The sequence below is a fragment of the Leopardus geoffroyi genome, chromosome C3 (assembly GCF_018350155.1).
Source record: "Leopardus geoffroyi isolate Oge1 chromosome C3, O.geoffroyi_Oge1_pat1.0, whole genome shotgun sequence".
Taxonomy (NCBI): domain Eukaryota; kingdom Metazoa; phylum Chordata; class Mammalia; order Carnivora; family Felidae; genus Leopardus; species Leopardus geoffroyi.
In genome coordinates, this window is record NC_059338.1 from 104,374,366 (window position 1) to 104,391,704 (window position 17,339).

A 17,339-nucleotide genomic window follows, 5' to 3' on the forward strand; every position below is an offset into this window, starting at 1 on the left:
ATCAGTGAAGCCCTCTGGTCCTAGGTTTTTCTTTTCACAAATTCAACTTCTTTATGTTGCTATAGTTTTATATGGATTTCTTATATTTTGCTGGATCAGTTTCTGTAATTTGTGGTTTTCTAGAAATTTGTCCACTTCTTATACGTTATTTCATGGCATAACTGTTCATTGTATTCCCAAGCCATTCCCCAAAGTATTTCCAACGTAATCTTTTTGTTAAATTGGTAGTGATTTGTGTTTATTCTCATGGTCAGACTAGTTGTTTGCCAATTTTGTTGAGCTTTTGAAGCATCATGATTAGATTCTTGTTTTGTTTTGTTTTGTTTTAATCTAGTCTAACAATCTCTCTATAAATTTTTCTCCCTGTAATTTGAAGCTCTATTATTATGTCCTTAAATGTTTAGGATTGACATGCTCTCTTGATCAATTTACTCTTTTATTATTACAAAATGACCTACTTTATCCTTGGTAGTATTCTTCACTCTAAAGTCTAACTTGTCTAACATTAATATAAGTAGTACTTCATATTTCTTTAAATTAGTAGGGTATATCTTTCCATCCCTTTAAATTAAACTCTTTATGTTTTCATATTTAAAGTGGGTTTCTTATAGGCAATATATAGCTGGCTTTGCCTTTTTAAAAAATCCAATCTGATAATCTCTGCCTTTTAGCTGCAGTATTTTGACTATTTACATTTAATGTGATTGGTTTGGTTAGTTTGCTTCTATCAATTTGCTATTTATCTTCTATTTGTCCCATCTGTTCTTTGTTCCATTTCCTTCACTTTCTGTATTCTTTTGGATGAAATGGATACTTTCATGGTTCCATTTTATCTTTTCTTTTGGCTTATTAGTTAGCTATAATCCTTCATTTTGTGATTTGGGGATTTATAGTGTATATATTTAACTTATTACAACCTACTTTCAAGTGATATCATACTTCTTATCATATAGCACAGTATAAACACATTATAACCATACACTTCTACTTTCCTCTACTTTTCTAATCTTCCTGTTGGTATTGTCATATATTTTACCTCTATATATGTACCAAACCTTATGCTACATTGTTATTTGTTTTACAGCCAATTATATTTAAAACTATTTACACAATAAGAATAAATCTCATATATTTACCCATCCAATTATCATTTTTGGTGTTCCTCATTCTTTTAAATACATCTATATGCTATATTACCACCTGGTATTGTTATTCTTGTGCCTAAAGGACTGACTTTAACAATTGCTGTAGTGCATATCTACTGATGATGAGTTCTGTTAGTAGTTGTATGTTTCAAAAACATTGTTACTTCACCATGATTTAAAAGAAATATGAATAAGCATGGAATTCTAGATTGATACCTTTTTCTCTGAGTACTTGCACTGTTTCTAGTGAAAAATCTGCAGGCATATTTATTCCTCAGTTATGTATTGAGTCTGTTTTCTCTGGATGCTCTATGGTTTTCTATTTATTATTGGTTTTAAAGAATTTACTTATGAGGTATCTTCATATATTCTTATGTATGTTTCTTGTGTTTGGAGTTCATTGAGCTTCCTGGATATGTGGTTTATAGTTTTCATGAAATTTGGACAATTTTCAGCCATTATTTCTTCAAATATTTGCTTCTCCTCTCTTGCATGACTTAAATTACTTGTGTATTAGGGCAGCTTCAAATTGTCCATTGCTCACAGATACTTTGCTATTTTTTTAAACATTTTTATTTATGCTTCATTTTGGATAGTTTTTATTGCTATATCTCCAAGTTCACTAATTTTTTTTCTACAATGTTTATTGTTGTCAATCCCATTCAGTATACTTTTACTTTAGACATTATAGTTTTCATTTACAAATGCTTCATTTGGGTCTATTTCTGTCTTTCATGTCTTTAACATTTTGAACACAAGGAATACACTTCTATAACTGTTTAATATCCTTGTCTACTAATTATAACATCTGTACAAGTTCTTTTTTAGTTTAGCTTTGATTTACATCCTTTTTATGGGTCTCTCTCTCTCTCTCTCTCTCTCTCTCTTTTGCATGGTTGGTAATTTTTTATTAGACGCCAGCCCTTGTGAATTTTACATTGATATATATTATTTTTGTATTCCTATAACCATTATTGAGTCTTTTCTATATGTAGTTGTGTTACTTAAAACATTTTTACTCTTTCATTTCTTGCTTTAAGATTTTTTTTTTTATGTGATACAGTGTCCATCTAGAGTCAATTATTCCTCACTACTGAGGCCAGAGATTTCTGTGCACGCAACCCAATGACCTCTGAAATTTGATGTTCTCTACAAAACAAAAAGGCAGACACTATTCTCAGGCATTATTACTTGTAATCTTTTTGGGTGGTCCTTTCTCCAGGGTGGGTAGATACCTCCATTCACTCACTGATCAATATTCAACTTGAGAGAAATCCTCTGAAGATCTTTGGAGTTCTCTCTCTGGATAGTTCTCTCCTCTCCAGTAGTCTGCTCTGTGAACTCTAGTCAACCTTGTCTCCCCAAACTCTCAGCTCCATCACTTACCTCAGGGAGTACACAGGCTCTGTTTGCCTTTTCTCCCCTTATGCCCTGTGTAGGAAACTCTCTAAAAGTGAATGTGAGGGCAATTTTAGGATTCAACTCATCTGTTTCCCTTATCTTAATAATTACTGTCCTTAATTGCCTGATATCCAGTATTATTAAAGCAACTGAGTTATATATTTGTCCATTTTTGTTGTCTGAGGTAGGAAGGTAGGAAGAAGTCCCTTCTATTCCATCTTGGTTGTAAGTAGTAGCCTTCCTCAGTAGATCTGAAACTTTAGTGTGCCATTCCTGAAACTTTTACAATTATTTCCTAATCCTATTCACGAAGATAATTTTTTTAAATATAAAAGTTCATTAGACTAAATATATTTAAAATATTTTCCAGTTAAAAGTATTAAAACTAAAGTCCCAGTGACCAGTTATAAAATTTAGCATCAGTTTAAAACATCTTGACATACTTTGTGCATGTTTAAATTAAAAATCATAATACATTAGAGTTATAAAACTTAAATCTATTCAATTTTCCTTAGAATATATGACTGAACAGCTAAAATGATGGAAGCTACAGCAAACATTATAGTTTTAATTGTTAAAATTCAATATACCTAGAATTTTTAATACTATCCCTCCATAAGTCAAAAACACTAAAAATTGTATCCATATAAATTCAAATTCTGTGAAACAGTGCACACAATAACACAGAATATACCGAACCATACTTCATTGATGAAATAGTACCATATTAAAAGAGACAATATTAGACACACTGAAATTATAAATCACTATATTTCAACAAGTGGTTTTTAATATCAAAATAATAAAGATGTAAACACAGATATACTGGAAAACTACTATAGGTGGAAAAAGGAAGTTACTGACATTTTGTTTAGGAATTTAACATATGCACAATAACCAGACAAAGCACAAAACAACAAACCAATTAACTGTGCATATGAATACATGCATTAAACATTGTGCATGCTAAAATTTACCTGAATTATATGAACATAAGGCTTTATCTGGAAAAAAATGTTAAAATAATGTCAAAATACATTTAAAAATCTTTAAATGTAATAGGGATATTGAAATTTAATCTCTGCTTTATAGTACAGGCCGTAGTTTAACATTTTTATTATAAAATAAGAAGGACCATACTAATTCAGAATAAAATAAAGAAGGGAGACACATCATATCTGAATTAGTACAAAAGTACATTAGTACATTCAAGTTATGTTAGTTGAAACTTAGATTGAATGAAATAAACAGGCTAAGAGAAGGTACATAAAATAAAAAATTACTAATAGACCTGCCATGCATACTCATGGCTATCAATTTTATTTTATAATACATGGTTATACAACAAACTATGAAATGTAAAAAGTAATGGTTACACAGAGAAATTTAGCAAGCAATAAGCAACTAATGAACTTAAATTGAAGGAATCTTAGAAAAACATTATTGTTTTGAATTCTTGATTTTGAAAAAGTATATTTTAAAATTGATTTCTTCTGGAAGAGGGACACTTTGAAGATTTACAGGGACAAGTTGTTTTGATATTCTCACTTAATTAAAATGTACATATAGAAAAAGAAATTGTGACAAGTTAGCAGAGCACAAATTAGATTTTTCTAACAAATGTTTTAAAAGGTAGGAAAATGTGAATAAGTTGTTTTCACCTTGAAAGATGAGTAAATTATCATATGAATATACATCAGAAATTTAAAGGAATGTATGAATTATGATGCCATAAAAATACCAGAGAAGTGTAAAGATGCCCTAATACTTGGAAAAAATATAATTATTTATCCTGGCACATCTAAGTCATTAACCTAAAGGTAATAAGTCACAGGCAAAGAAAATAACAGGTTCATAGGTTATCACAGAAGCTTAGTTTCTGATGTTCAATTAAAAGATTTAAAATTTGAATGACATGATTCTAAACTCTATTTAACAAATAGAGAAGTAGTACATTTGGCAATATTTTACATGGTTGATTTGTCTGACTAGTAATTACACAGCAGTGGAATTTATATAGAGTATTTTAAGGAAAAAGAATAACTATTCTCACCACTGTATAGGAATTTCTAAAGACAGAGTATAATTACAGAAATTAGAAAAAAATAGTAGGGTTGAATAATTTTATAAGTATTGTAACATTTATCCAGGATGTATTTTCAGAAATTAAAGATAAACTGAATCATCTAGATTAAACTAGAATTTTAAAAAATCAACATAAACTCTTAAATTACCAGTTTTGACCAACACTTACCACCATTTTACTTATCAGGTTACCAACTTACCTTCCACCATTTTCATTTAAAACAGATCTAATATATTTACTATATATTTTAAAAAATCTATTTACACTGAGTTTCCTGCCATCGTTTTCATGTACAGCTTGTTTAAACACTCATGTATATTTTTCTAGCCCTTTAACATTTTAACTTTCTACATTTACATTTTCTTAAATCGGAAATTAATTTCTGTAGACTATATATAGCAGTGGTAGGCTGGTAAATGTTTAAGAACTATCAGTCTGGGGGAGACTAAAGCCTTGATTTGCAACATTGTCAATTTCTATAATGTAAATACTCCCATATAGCCAATTCAAGCTACCCATGTCAATGACTGTGAAGGGAAGAGATATGCCTAACAGGCTCTGGTTCTAGTATCCCATCAGAAAAAGAATTATTAGCCATACTAAAGTTAAAACATAATAGAAGTATTCCTAGTGGAAGTCAGAAACATAAACTGAACATGAATAGATTCATGTTGCTTTAAAATGTCAAAAACTCTTATTATATCACAAAGACACAGAAAACTCAAGAGTAACAATTAAAAAGAAACTCGCCATCCAAAAAGCAAAGACAATAAAAATAACAAAAGAAGAGATGAAGTTACAATAACCTTTCCAAACAAGAAAAAAAAAAGTAATAATAGAGAATAATACTGTGTACAATCAAGAGAGCACACATGTATTAACTGATAGTACAAAACTGTCTTATGAAGAGTTGATCACAAGGTATGCAGCAAAAAATCATGGGAAAAAAAAGTGTAATAGAAATGTGTTACATAGTTAATAAATAAAATTAGCATGTTACTGCAAAATTTGAATTGCTGTAGTATATATAATTTTAAATTGTAATACCAATGACTTGTTATATATTTCCTTAAGTGAAAACACTGAACATAATTATAAATCTAAGTAAATATCTATATTGAAACTGTATTTTACATGCTGAAACAATTAACATTTTTAGCAGTTTTATAATTCTTTGTAAATATCTCCGTATCATGTTAAATGCTTTTTATTAAAATATGTAAGACGATGATATTCATATTCATTTACCCACATATGCAAATTAATGCAAATATAATATATCCAAACCCTAGAATTTCAAATGGATAAATATTTACGAAAGGAAATATGTCTGTTTTGGTCTTCCTACTTTATGTCACTTTACTGTTCAGGTGTTTGGGGGTTTTTTAAAGATTTTCTTTTAAGTAACCTCTACACCAACGTGGGGCTCAAACTGACAACCTTGAGATCAAGAGTTCTATACTCCACTGATTAAGCCAGCCAGGTGCCCCTACTGTTTGTTTTTTGATGGTGACTGAATCGTGGAACTTTATTCTTGGAAACAGTGTTCCCACATGAAACAGTACATCTTCAGTAAAGCTGAGTATATTTCCCATATTGATATTATAATATTTATAATGGCTTTCTTTTTTAAGAACATCAAGATAAGAGTGTCATTTCATGCCCTTTTTACATCTTGAATGATCTGAACATTATGTTTTAATGACAGGTTTAACTGATCTAAGTTTACTATATGTTTTTCAATTTGCAAGATATTATTTGAGGATTTTTCTGCAAAACACACTGTTGTTAAGCAGACCTTCAAAGTGGTTTTTTGAAAGTCACTTATAGCGTGTAGTGATCTACATCAATTTTAAAGTCAGAGGGTGGTCCCAAATGATTTTCCTTTTTATCACTGTCTAATACAATATGCCCTAGGGAAAAGGATATAAAGTGAAATAATCAGTACCACCACCAAGAAGTGTAAGATTTAATTCAGCAGTCTATATTTTTACTGTCACAAATTAGAACAAGATATTTTGATGAATTTTAGATTAATAGTTAAAGGATTACACTACTTCTTAAAACTGTAAGAATAGCATCACTATAATTTAGAATAAAAGACATTCACCAAACTTTCAAAACTATAGCTGTCCCTATAGATACTGTTAAGAAGTACCTAGTATTTTAAAAACAAATAAGAAAATGAATATGAGTGCTTTCTGTCAAGGGTATAGTTCCTCTGTCTTTTTAAAATTATAATTTCGGGGGCGCCTGGGTGGCTTAGTCGGTTGAGCGTCCGACTTCAGCTCAGGTCACTATCTCATGGTTCGTGAGTTCGAGCCCCGTGTCAGGCTCTGGGCTGATGGCTCAGAGCCTGGAGCCTCCTTCCGATTGTGTCTCCCTCTCTCTCTGCCCCTCCCCCATTCATGCTCTGTCTCTCTCTGTCTCAAAAATAAACATTAAAAAAAAATTAAAAAAAAAATTATAATTTCGGTTCATGATTAAAACTTCATAATTTATAAGAAGTTTTTAAATTGGAAAAAAGATATCATAAATTTTCAAGCTATTAAAGCTTAAATTTTTACTGCAGGGATTGAAAAAATATGTGTATATATATATATACATATATGTATATATATGGAATATGTACTTACATATAGGATATATATAATATTTTTTTAACAATGTACATATTTTGATGCAAACTATGATGCTGGAAATTGTTCAAGGGATTTTAATGAGGGGAGATAGGGACTATTTACTTATTGTGACATTTAGCAATTGGAGACCATTATGGTCATTGACTAATAAGAACTTACAATTCAGGGTTGCCTGGGTGGCTCTCAGTTGGTTAAGCATCTGACTCTTGATTTCGGCTCAGGTTGGGATCACACGATTTGCGAATTTGAGCCCCACATCAGGCTCTGCGATGATAGCATGGAATCTACTTGGAATTTTCTTTCTCCTTCTCCATGTGCCCCGCCCCCACTTACGTGCAAGCTCTCTCTCTCAAAAATAAATAAATAAACATTAAGAAAAAGAACTTCTCTAAATGCAAGCAAAGACATTTCCTTCCTATGTTTTTCCATTGCAGTTCACTGCTTTCCCTGATATTTACTACACTTAACTTGCTCCATTTCCAAAATATATGAGGTTTATTTATAAGCACAGTAGGCATTTGCTTATATGGTACAATGAAAGGAAACTCCTTCCCTTAAAACATTTTTTTCCAAGTTGCAACACATCAAGGAGAAGGAATACATCATGTTAAGACATTATTGTGCTATTTCTGTTAGACTTCTACCCTCAAATTCTTTTTAAAAATGATAAATCTCATAATCCTTAGCCTGACACTCAACACTTTCTATATATAAGTCTCATACTACTTAGATTTTATGTCTTCATCCTAGCATAATTAACTATTTACTTTTCTCACCTCTATATATTGAAATCTTACTTATTCTTAAGGCCTAGCTAAAATGCTGAGCACAGCTTGTATTATTCCCTAATACCTCTACATAAGCTTAAAATTTTAATTTTTACAACTCTACTTTCTATATATAAAAAGATTATACAAATACCAAGATTATGGCATGATTATGTATAGAGACATAAATTATGTTTTATTATCCTTATATTTTTCCCTTATACATTTTAAAGAGGTGGCAAGCTCTTTGTGTTTCTTTTAATTAGGGAAATTTATGTTTGAGGTTGGAAAGCAAAGTGACACATAGCATTTTACTTTCCATACTCTAGGCTTATTAATGAGATTAAGCAAGAGGAGAGAAATAAGAGAGGAGTGTAGACGGGGCAGAAAAAGGAGCACTGCTAAAGCTCAATATTTCTCAGAATTAGAAAGGGGCCAATGGCTAGAGAGACTTGTGAATAATAGGGAACGAAGCTCTAGGACCTCTCTGAAGTCCAGTGATATTTTAGGATTCTAGGATGATAGCCCCATGATGTAGCTGGATGCTAAGCACCAAAGAAACCAGCATTGGTAAAAAAATGCTATACATAAACCTAACTTCAAATAACCATTATGCATTGGGACAAATTAGTGAAGCTCTATAAGGATTAAAAATCAATGGATCTTTTCTGAATATTTTCCTTTTTGGGGGCTTCCTGTAACTGCCAGCATGAACTAGGAATAGGTAAGGAGAAGGAGTAAAGATTGATATTTGACTGGGAACAAAGATACCTAAATAAGATTAAAGTAAAGATTAAATACAATATTTGAAAAATAAGTGTGTATTTTGCATGCAAGTTTGTGAATAAGAGTTTTACCTGCTACCTAAATATAATGTATCTTTGGATCAAACACAATATCAAGCACCATAACAGCTAAGTAAATATCTGTTGATGTAGATAAAATAATGTGAATTCGAAAAGAAAGCAAAAAAAGAAGGAAAAAAGGACAAATGAAAAACAAATAAGCAATCCCTATACAAATAACACCAACATTCTTCACAGAGCTAGAACAAACAATCCTAAAATTTGTATGGAACCAGAAAAGACCTCGAATAGCCAAAGCAATCTTGAAAACAAACAAACAAACAAACAAACAAACAAAAAACAACAACAAAAACAACAAAGCAGGAAGCATCACAATCCCAGACTTAAAGCTGTATTACAAAGCTGTAATAATTAAGACAGTATGGTACTGGCACAACAACAGAACAGAAAACCCAGAAATGGACCCACAAACATATGACCAACTAATTTTTGACAATGCAGGAAAGAACATCTAATGAAAGAAAGATAGTCTCTTCAGCAATTGGTGCTGGGAAAACTGGACAGCGACATGCAGAAAAATGAACCTGGACCACTTTTTTACACCATATACAAAAATAAACTCAAAATGGATGAAAGACCTAAATGTAAGACAGGAAACCATCAAAATCCTCGAGGAGAAAGCAGGCAAAAACCTCTCTGACCTTGGCCACAGCAACTTCTTACTCAACATGTCTCCAGAGGCAAGGGAAACAAAAGCAAAAATGAACTACTGGGACCTCATCAAAATAAAAAGCTTCTGCACAGTGAAGGAAACAATCAGCAAAACCAAAAGGCAACCGATGGAATGGGAGAAGATATTTGCAAACGACATATCAGATAAAGGATTAGTATCCAAAATCTATAAGAAACTTATTAAACTCAACACTCAAAAACCAAATAATCCAGCGAAGAAGACATGAATAGACACTTCTTCAAAGAAGACATCCAGGTGGCCAACTGACACATGAAAAAATGCTCAACGTCACTCATCATCAGAGAAATACAAATCAAAACCGCAATGTGATACCACCTTACGCCTGTCAGAATGGCTAACATTAACAATTCAGACAACAACAGATGTTGGCGAGGATGCGGAGAAACAGGATCTCTTTTGCACTGCTAGTGGGAATGAAAGCTGGTGCAGCCACTTTGGAAAACAGTGTGGAGGTTCCTCAAAAAATTAAAAATAGAACTACCCTACAACCCAGCAATTGCGCTACTAGGTATTTATCCAAGGGATATGGGTATGCTGTTTCGAAGGGGCACATGCACCCACCCCAATGTTTATACAAGCACTATCAACAATAGCCAAAGTATGGAAAGACACAAATGGGGTATTACTTGGCAATCAAAAAGAATGAAATCTTGCCATTTGCAACTACATGGATGGAACTGGAGGGTATTATGTTAAGCAAAATTAGTCAGAGAAAGACAAATATCAGATGACTTCACTCATATGAGGACTTTAAGATACAAAACAGATGAACATAAGGGTGGGGAAGCAAAAATAATATAAAAACAGGGAGGTGGACAAAAACATAAGAGAATCTTAAATATGGAGAACAGACAGAGGGTTACTAGAGGGGTTATGGGAGGGGGGATAAGCTAAATGGGTAAGAGGCATTAAGAAATCTACTCCTGAAATCATTGTTATACTATGTGTTCACTAACTTGGATGTAAATTAAAAAATAAATTAAAATATGCAATTAAAAAAACAAATAATACTATATAAAATATTAAACAAAATTTGTAAGAATCTACATTAAATGTAGATGTATGAATTACTCCAATAAAAAATAAATCTTTTCATAATGGATTTAAGACCAACTGTACATTATTTTCAGAAGACAAATCTTAAATATAAGAATGTAAAAAGATGAAAGTAAAAGCTCTAAGAAAGATATACTACACACACAAAACAAACAAAAAAAAGCAGCTGCAGCAGTATTAACATCAAGCGAAGAGAGTCTTAAGGAAAAAGCATTCCTAGATATAGAGACACATTATGTAATGATAAAATCAACACTCTATTACAAAAAGCATAGTAATTTTAGTTTGTATGCACCTAATAACATAATTTCAAAAGCTATAAAGCAAATAATGACAAAATTAAAGGGAAAAGTCCATAATCATATGTGGAAATGTTAACATGTCTCTCAGTAACAGATGGAATATTCAGACAAAAAAAAAGCAAACCCAGAAGATTTTAACAATAAAATTGGTAAACCTTATTAACTTGTAAAACATGTATGGAACTGCGACAAAATAAACATTCTTTTCAAGAACATTTAAACACCACAAATAAAATGAATAATTTTAAAGATTCCAAATGATTCAAAGTATACACTCTCACAAGAGGGGAGTTATGCCAGACATCAAGAAAAATAGAAAAAAAAAACTAAAAAAAAACCCTCTAGAGTTTGGAAATTTAACAATAAACTCCTAAATAACTGATAGATAAATGAAAGTACCACAATACAAAGTATCTAAGTTTTTTTCTGATGAAATGAGGACAAACCAATAAACTACATCTAAAGAAAGTAAAGGAGAGAAATAATAACAAAACTTAATGGAAAAGATAACAAATACAACCTAGAAACGAAACAAAACAGTTTTTTTATTTGAAAAGACTAATAAAATTAAGTCTGGCCAAGAAAAACAAGAAAAGAAAAAGAAGGAACAAATTACCAATACTGGGGAAAAGAGGACATCACTAAACATCCAATGGACATTAACTAGATAATAAGATGTTATTATGAATAATTTTATGCAAATAATTTTTTACATTAGGAGAAATGTACAAGTTCCAAGAAAAAGACCAACTTAACAAAGCTGACACAAGACACAAATTTTTGAATAGTTCTAAATTTAGAAAAAAAAGGAACTTATCATTTAAAACCTATATGTTAACAAATTGCCAACCTTGATGCCTTAAATGGTGACTACTTCTTTCTAAGCATTTAAAGAAGAAATAATACTACTAATGCACAGATTCTTTCAAACAATAGAAAATAGGGTATACTTCCAAACACTTTTTATGAGGCCAGCATTACCCTGAAATCAAAAGTTGACAAAGATTATTACAAGAAAGGGAAATATGGTATCTAACAGAAAATGAAGAAACATTTTCTAACACTTCTCTAAAGGCAGTATAGCATTGATAACAAAAGCTAATAAAGGACAATCTTTCTTTCTCCTGAATATGGATGAAAAAATTTTATGTATAGTATCAGCAAACTGACACAAGGGATAGAAGAAATGATAGTGCATCATGAGCTAGCTGAGTTTATCACGGGAGGACTAGATTTACATTTGAATATCAATGCAATATGCCACATTAATAGAATAAAAGAGAAACATCACCTGGTTATACCCATATATGCAGGGGAAAAGTGATACAATTCAATATCTATTCATTATTAAAACTTTCACAAACGTAGGAATAAAATAGAACTTCCTGAATCTCAGTGTAAAAAATCTTAAGGCAAATATCAACTATAATTGAGAAATATTTAAATCTTTTCCCAAGGAATGGGGAACAAAATATGGATGGCAACTTCTACTCAACATTATCACTTCCACTCGGCATTTTATCATGGGACGCTGCCGAAGTGTTAAGTAAGAAAAAGGAAAGCAAGATAGAACAGGAATTTGAAAGTAACAGGAGAAATTGTCATTATTCAGACAACATAATAATATTGTTCATCAAATTTCAAAGTAATGTATGTAAACGTTATTAGGATTTGCTGAATAATAATAAATAATAACGTTTGTTTCTGTATACCAACATCAGTTAAAATTAAATCCCTAGTTACAGATCTAATAAAGATATAAAACCTCTACACTGAAACTTATTAAAATATTAATTGGAGATATATGGATTCATGGAGTGGAATTCTCCTCACCCTGGAAAGACTTCAGTTCTCCCTAAAATGGTCACTGTAATTTGAATCAAAATTCCAAAAGGGTATTTGTGAAAAAAAATAATGTGATATTCAGTTTGTTTGCTAGTGAGAAAAATTAACAATATTAACAATGATCTTAAAGAAAAACAAAGCTGTGTTAGTTACACTACCAGATATCACAATTTATTATAGACCTATGGTAATTAAGATACTTTAATATTGGCTCAAAAACAGAAAAGTTGCCTAATTGAAAGGAACAGACTTCAGAAACTTAACCACATATTGGGAAGGCCTTTTTAACAAATGTCCTGGATCAAGTGGACATCCAAAGGGTTAAGAATGAATTTTGATCCCTACCTCACACAATATACAAAACTCAATTCCAAATGAGATATAGATTTAATGAGCAGAGTAAAGCACTATTCTAGAAGAAAACATAGACATATCATTATGACCTCAAAGAAGATAAAGATATTTTTATACAGATCACACCAAAAAAACACTAACATTAAAGAAAAAAACTGAAAACTAAAATACATTCAATTTAAAAATTTCTGTTGGTCATAAGATTCCATTAAAGAGTGGAAAGGCAAGTCACAGAATAAAATACATATATTTATACTATAAATAATTTAAATCTATAATATCAAAAAACACTCATAAATCAATAAGCTAGAACCGAAATGAAAAATGGGCTAAAAATTTGACTAGGCTTTTGATAAAAGAGAGTACCTAAATGGTCAATTAACCTATGAAAAGGTTATTAGAGAAATGCAGATCAAAGCCACAGTGAGGTAACACTGCACATCTGCCTGAATGGATAAGTGAAAATAAAAATACCAAAAATAAGTAATGATGTTGAGAAACTCAAACCCTCATTCACTACTCTAGGAAGTATGAATTGGTACAGTTCTTTATGTAGGAAATAAAATGGGTTTTGAGAAACTGTTTAATAATATCTACCACAGTTGAATATATGCACAGCCTATTACCCATCTATTCTACTACTAGGTATATTCAAAGCAAAAATGAACACATATGATTACCCAAAGGCATGTATGAGAAAGTTCATAGCAGCACTATTCTGAAATCTGAAAGCAAAGTATTAATCAACTGTAGAATGCATAAATTCCTGTATACTTATAAAAAGGAATTGCATATAGCAATGAAAATAAGTTAACTGCAATTATTTGCAACAATATTGGTAAATCTCACAAACATATTGGGAAGAAAAAAAAAAAAAAGCCAGATGTGAAAGTGTAATATAGTGTGTAATTCCATTTCTATAAAATTCATAGGTGTATGTGAGTATTCCATTTACATGAAGTTAAAAAAGAAGCAAAGCTATTTTATGGTATTTGAAGTCAGCACAGTTGTTACCTTGACAGGGAAAATAATTACCAGAAGAGAGCAAGAGAGAGGCTGGTGATGTTCTGTTTCTTGATGTGGGTGCTACTTATACAGTGTTGCTACTTTGTGTAAATTCACTTGGGGATATATTTATGATTTATACATGTTTCTGTATAGATACTATAATTCAGTAAAGTATACTGAAAATGTAGAGTTCTGCTTCTGGGAATGATAGAGTAAGTTATATTGGACTAATTCTGCCAGTAATAAATACAAACTCTGGATAAATATTTTAATAAAAAACTGTTTAAAGATACCAGAGAACAAACAAATGCAGGCAGAAATCAGTGATATGACCCTTGAAATAGTTAAAGCACATATTGAAACAGCTTTTCTCCTACGGGCCTTCCCAATTTGGTTCACTGCACAGGAGCTATAGTTCAAGAAAAAAGTTTCAGTATTGAAGCTTTATATACAACAGCCCCCTAAATCTTTGCCTAAATTGTAAACTGCAGAGGGAAAAAGAAGAAGCCACAGATGAAAAGCTAAAAGCAATGCAAGGAGATTTTAGAAACTTCCTGATGCATAGGACACAGAGCCTAGAGTTTAAGTCCCATTATATTGTGGGATGTTGGTCAGTGTCTTGGGCTTTGCCTAGAAAGTTCACACTTAGGGGGCACCCAAGTGGCTCAGTCAGTTGAGCGTCCAACTTTGGCTCAGGTCATGATCTCACAGTTCCTGAGTTCGAGCCTTGCGTCAGGCTCTGTGCTGACAGCTCAGAGCCTGGAGCCTGCTTCAGATTCTGTGTCTCCGTCTCTCTCTGCCCCATCCCCACTCATGCTCTGTCTCTCTGTCTTAAAAATAAATAAAACATTAAAAAAAAAAAAAAAAGTTCACACTTAGGAATGAGAACCACAAACCTGCCTAAGGGCTATACCGTATAACTGTGAAAGACCAAAACAGAACTGCCCTAACATATCTTCTATAGGTCTTGGGTGATCCTTCAATAATTTCATGGCGTGCCAAAATAAAACCCAACATTCCTCTAAATCCAGAGTCTCTAAAATGTATGAAACACAATGTCCAGTACACAACACAAATTAGTATATATAAAATATACATAGAATGTGATCCATAATCAAAGAAAAAAACAGAAATATAAATAGACCCACAGAAGACTAAGATATTAGAGCTAGCAGACTTTAAAATAAAAATTATAAATATGTGAGAAAATCCACAGGATTATACACACACATTACACATACATAAATACGTTATAGATATTACACATACATATATGTACATTACACACACAAATGTGCATACACATATATATGTAATTCTATGAATTATTACCTATATTTACATATGTGTCTACATGCAATCCTATAAATTCATTAATATATTTACACAAATGCATATCATATATGTATATTATACAGTATTATACACACAGGGATATAATAAAAGAAGGGGAATTTCAGGAAGGATACAGAAAATTAAAAAAAAATCAAATGTAAATCATAAAAGGAAAAATACAACATCTTTGCTAGGACAATTCATAATATGGCTTTCACAGGAAATTGTACACTATAGAAGAAAATACCAGTCAACTTGAAGGTAGGTGAATAAAAATAATCAAAACTGAGTAAGAGTGGGGGGAAAATTTTTTTTTAATGAACAGAGGCTAATTAACCTGTAGAACAAAGTCAAGAGGTCTTTATACATGCAACTGCAGCCCAAGAAGGAGAGAAGAGAATGGGGTGGAAAATTAGAAGAAATATTGACCAAAAATGTCCCCCAAATAGTTGAAATCTTGAGAAACTTTAATTATGAAATCACATCTCTTTTATCTTACACCTCTCAATGCCATCATTTTGGTTTTGTCCCAATGATTTGTTTGCATTCACTTTTCTTTAAACACTTGTGGTTATGAGGCTGTATAAGAATATAGTAGATATGATGTTTTCCATTTTAAAAAGTGAAATGGTAATAATGTTATATTTTACCAAATAAAGAATTAGCATTTGAGATGTCAAAGAGATGAACCTGATGAAAATGAGACAAAGAAAAGAAAAAAGGATCAAAAAAAAAGAAAACTCTTTTGGATTTTATAGTTCAAATTGTGATGAGAATGGTTAATAAGATACCAAGTCACAAACAAATTTGTAATGATTTCTGTCATGTTAAAAAGGAACATATTTCCCTAAAGACAGCAGGCAACTTTAACTGAATGACAGTAAAGAATATATAAAAATTAAAACTTAAACATAAAAATATACCTTCAAAACAATATCTTTAGGTGTCAGAACAGTAATGGATAGTTTCTCACCAGTGAATCAGAACAAAATTGTGTGAATATGAGAGACATTTTACCATCTAAAAAAGCAATCTCACTTCTCTATTGATAAATTTTAGTTATTTGAATACATGGTTCCAATCTTACTTACATATTTTTAAAAAGGCTTAATCAGTCACTCTTTGAAATATGCACTGTCCCCTCATTTGGTAATGTCTAAATAACATCTGGGATGGGAGCAGGTAAAAGTAGCCTGAAGTTAAAACGTGTTGTAGAAAATATTACCACCATATTAAAATTTTAACTTCTCATAATCTAATTGCTTTCAGACATGAACAATGAGCATGTGGCCCTTTCTATAGATGTTTTGATATATAGAAACTTTTTATTTTGCCACCTGCAGAAATACTGGTATAAGAAGTCCTGTATTTCAAATATTTTCACTAATTCCTTTACTAGGGAAACCATTCAAAGTTTATAATCAAAGTTGCCTCGACTCCTATCTCAAAAAGATTTTTAAAAAATATTTCAGTTAGCTACAAGATATATGAAACAATTATTTTTAGAATGGCTTTTTAAAATATTTCCTCATATGTTTAAAATTATAAATTCCTAATGTCCATGGAAATGAAGTACTTTTTGGAATCATTAGAATCTACAAATTTAAAATAGGAAATCATGAGCAGAGAAAACAGAATTCCAACAACACCAGTAAATATCCGTGTATATTCAATAAGCTCACAGCCTCAGAGTTCACAGCCTCAGATTTTGAATTACCAACATATCCTATTTTGTGGAGGTAGAGAATGAGGGATTATTATACATTTGTGATGGTTACTGTTCATGTATATGTTCCATCGAATATGTTAATGATCATGATCTTTAACAATACAAGACA

At 31.3% G+C, this 17,339-nt stretch overlaps 1 protein-coding gene across 49 annotated transcripts in view; it reads right to left on the minus strand.

Moving 5' to 3' along the window:
* Positions 1-17,339, minus strand: part of RIMS2 (regulating synaptic membrane exocytosis 2) — a 612,588-nt gene that overhangs the window by 250,881 nt on the left and 344,368 nt on the right. For 12 of the 49 annotated variants that reach the window (XM_045453947.1, XM_045453935.1, XM_045453941.1 and 9 more), the window contains one exon: positions 3,524-3,550. The exons of the other annotated variants lie outside the window; for them this stretch is intronic. In XM_045453947.1, coding sequence (XP_045309903.1) covers positions 3,524-3,550 — 27 coding nt within the window. The remainder of the gene's footprint in view (positions 1-3,523; positions 3,551-17,339) is intronic. 49 annotated transcript variants of the gene reach the window in all.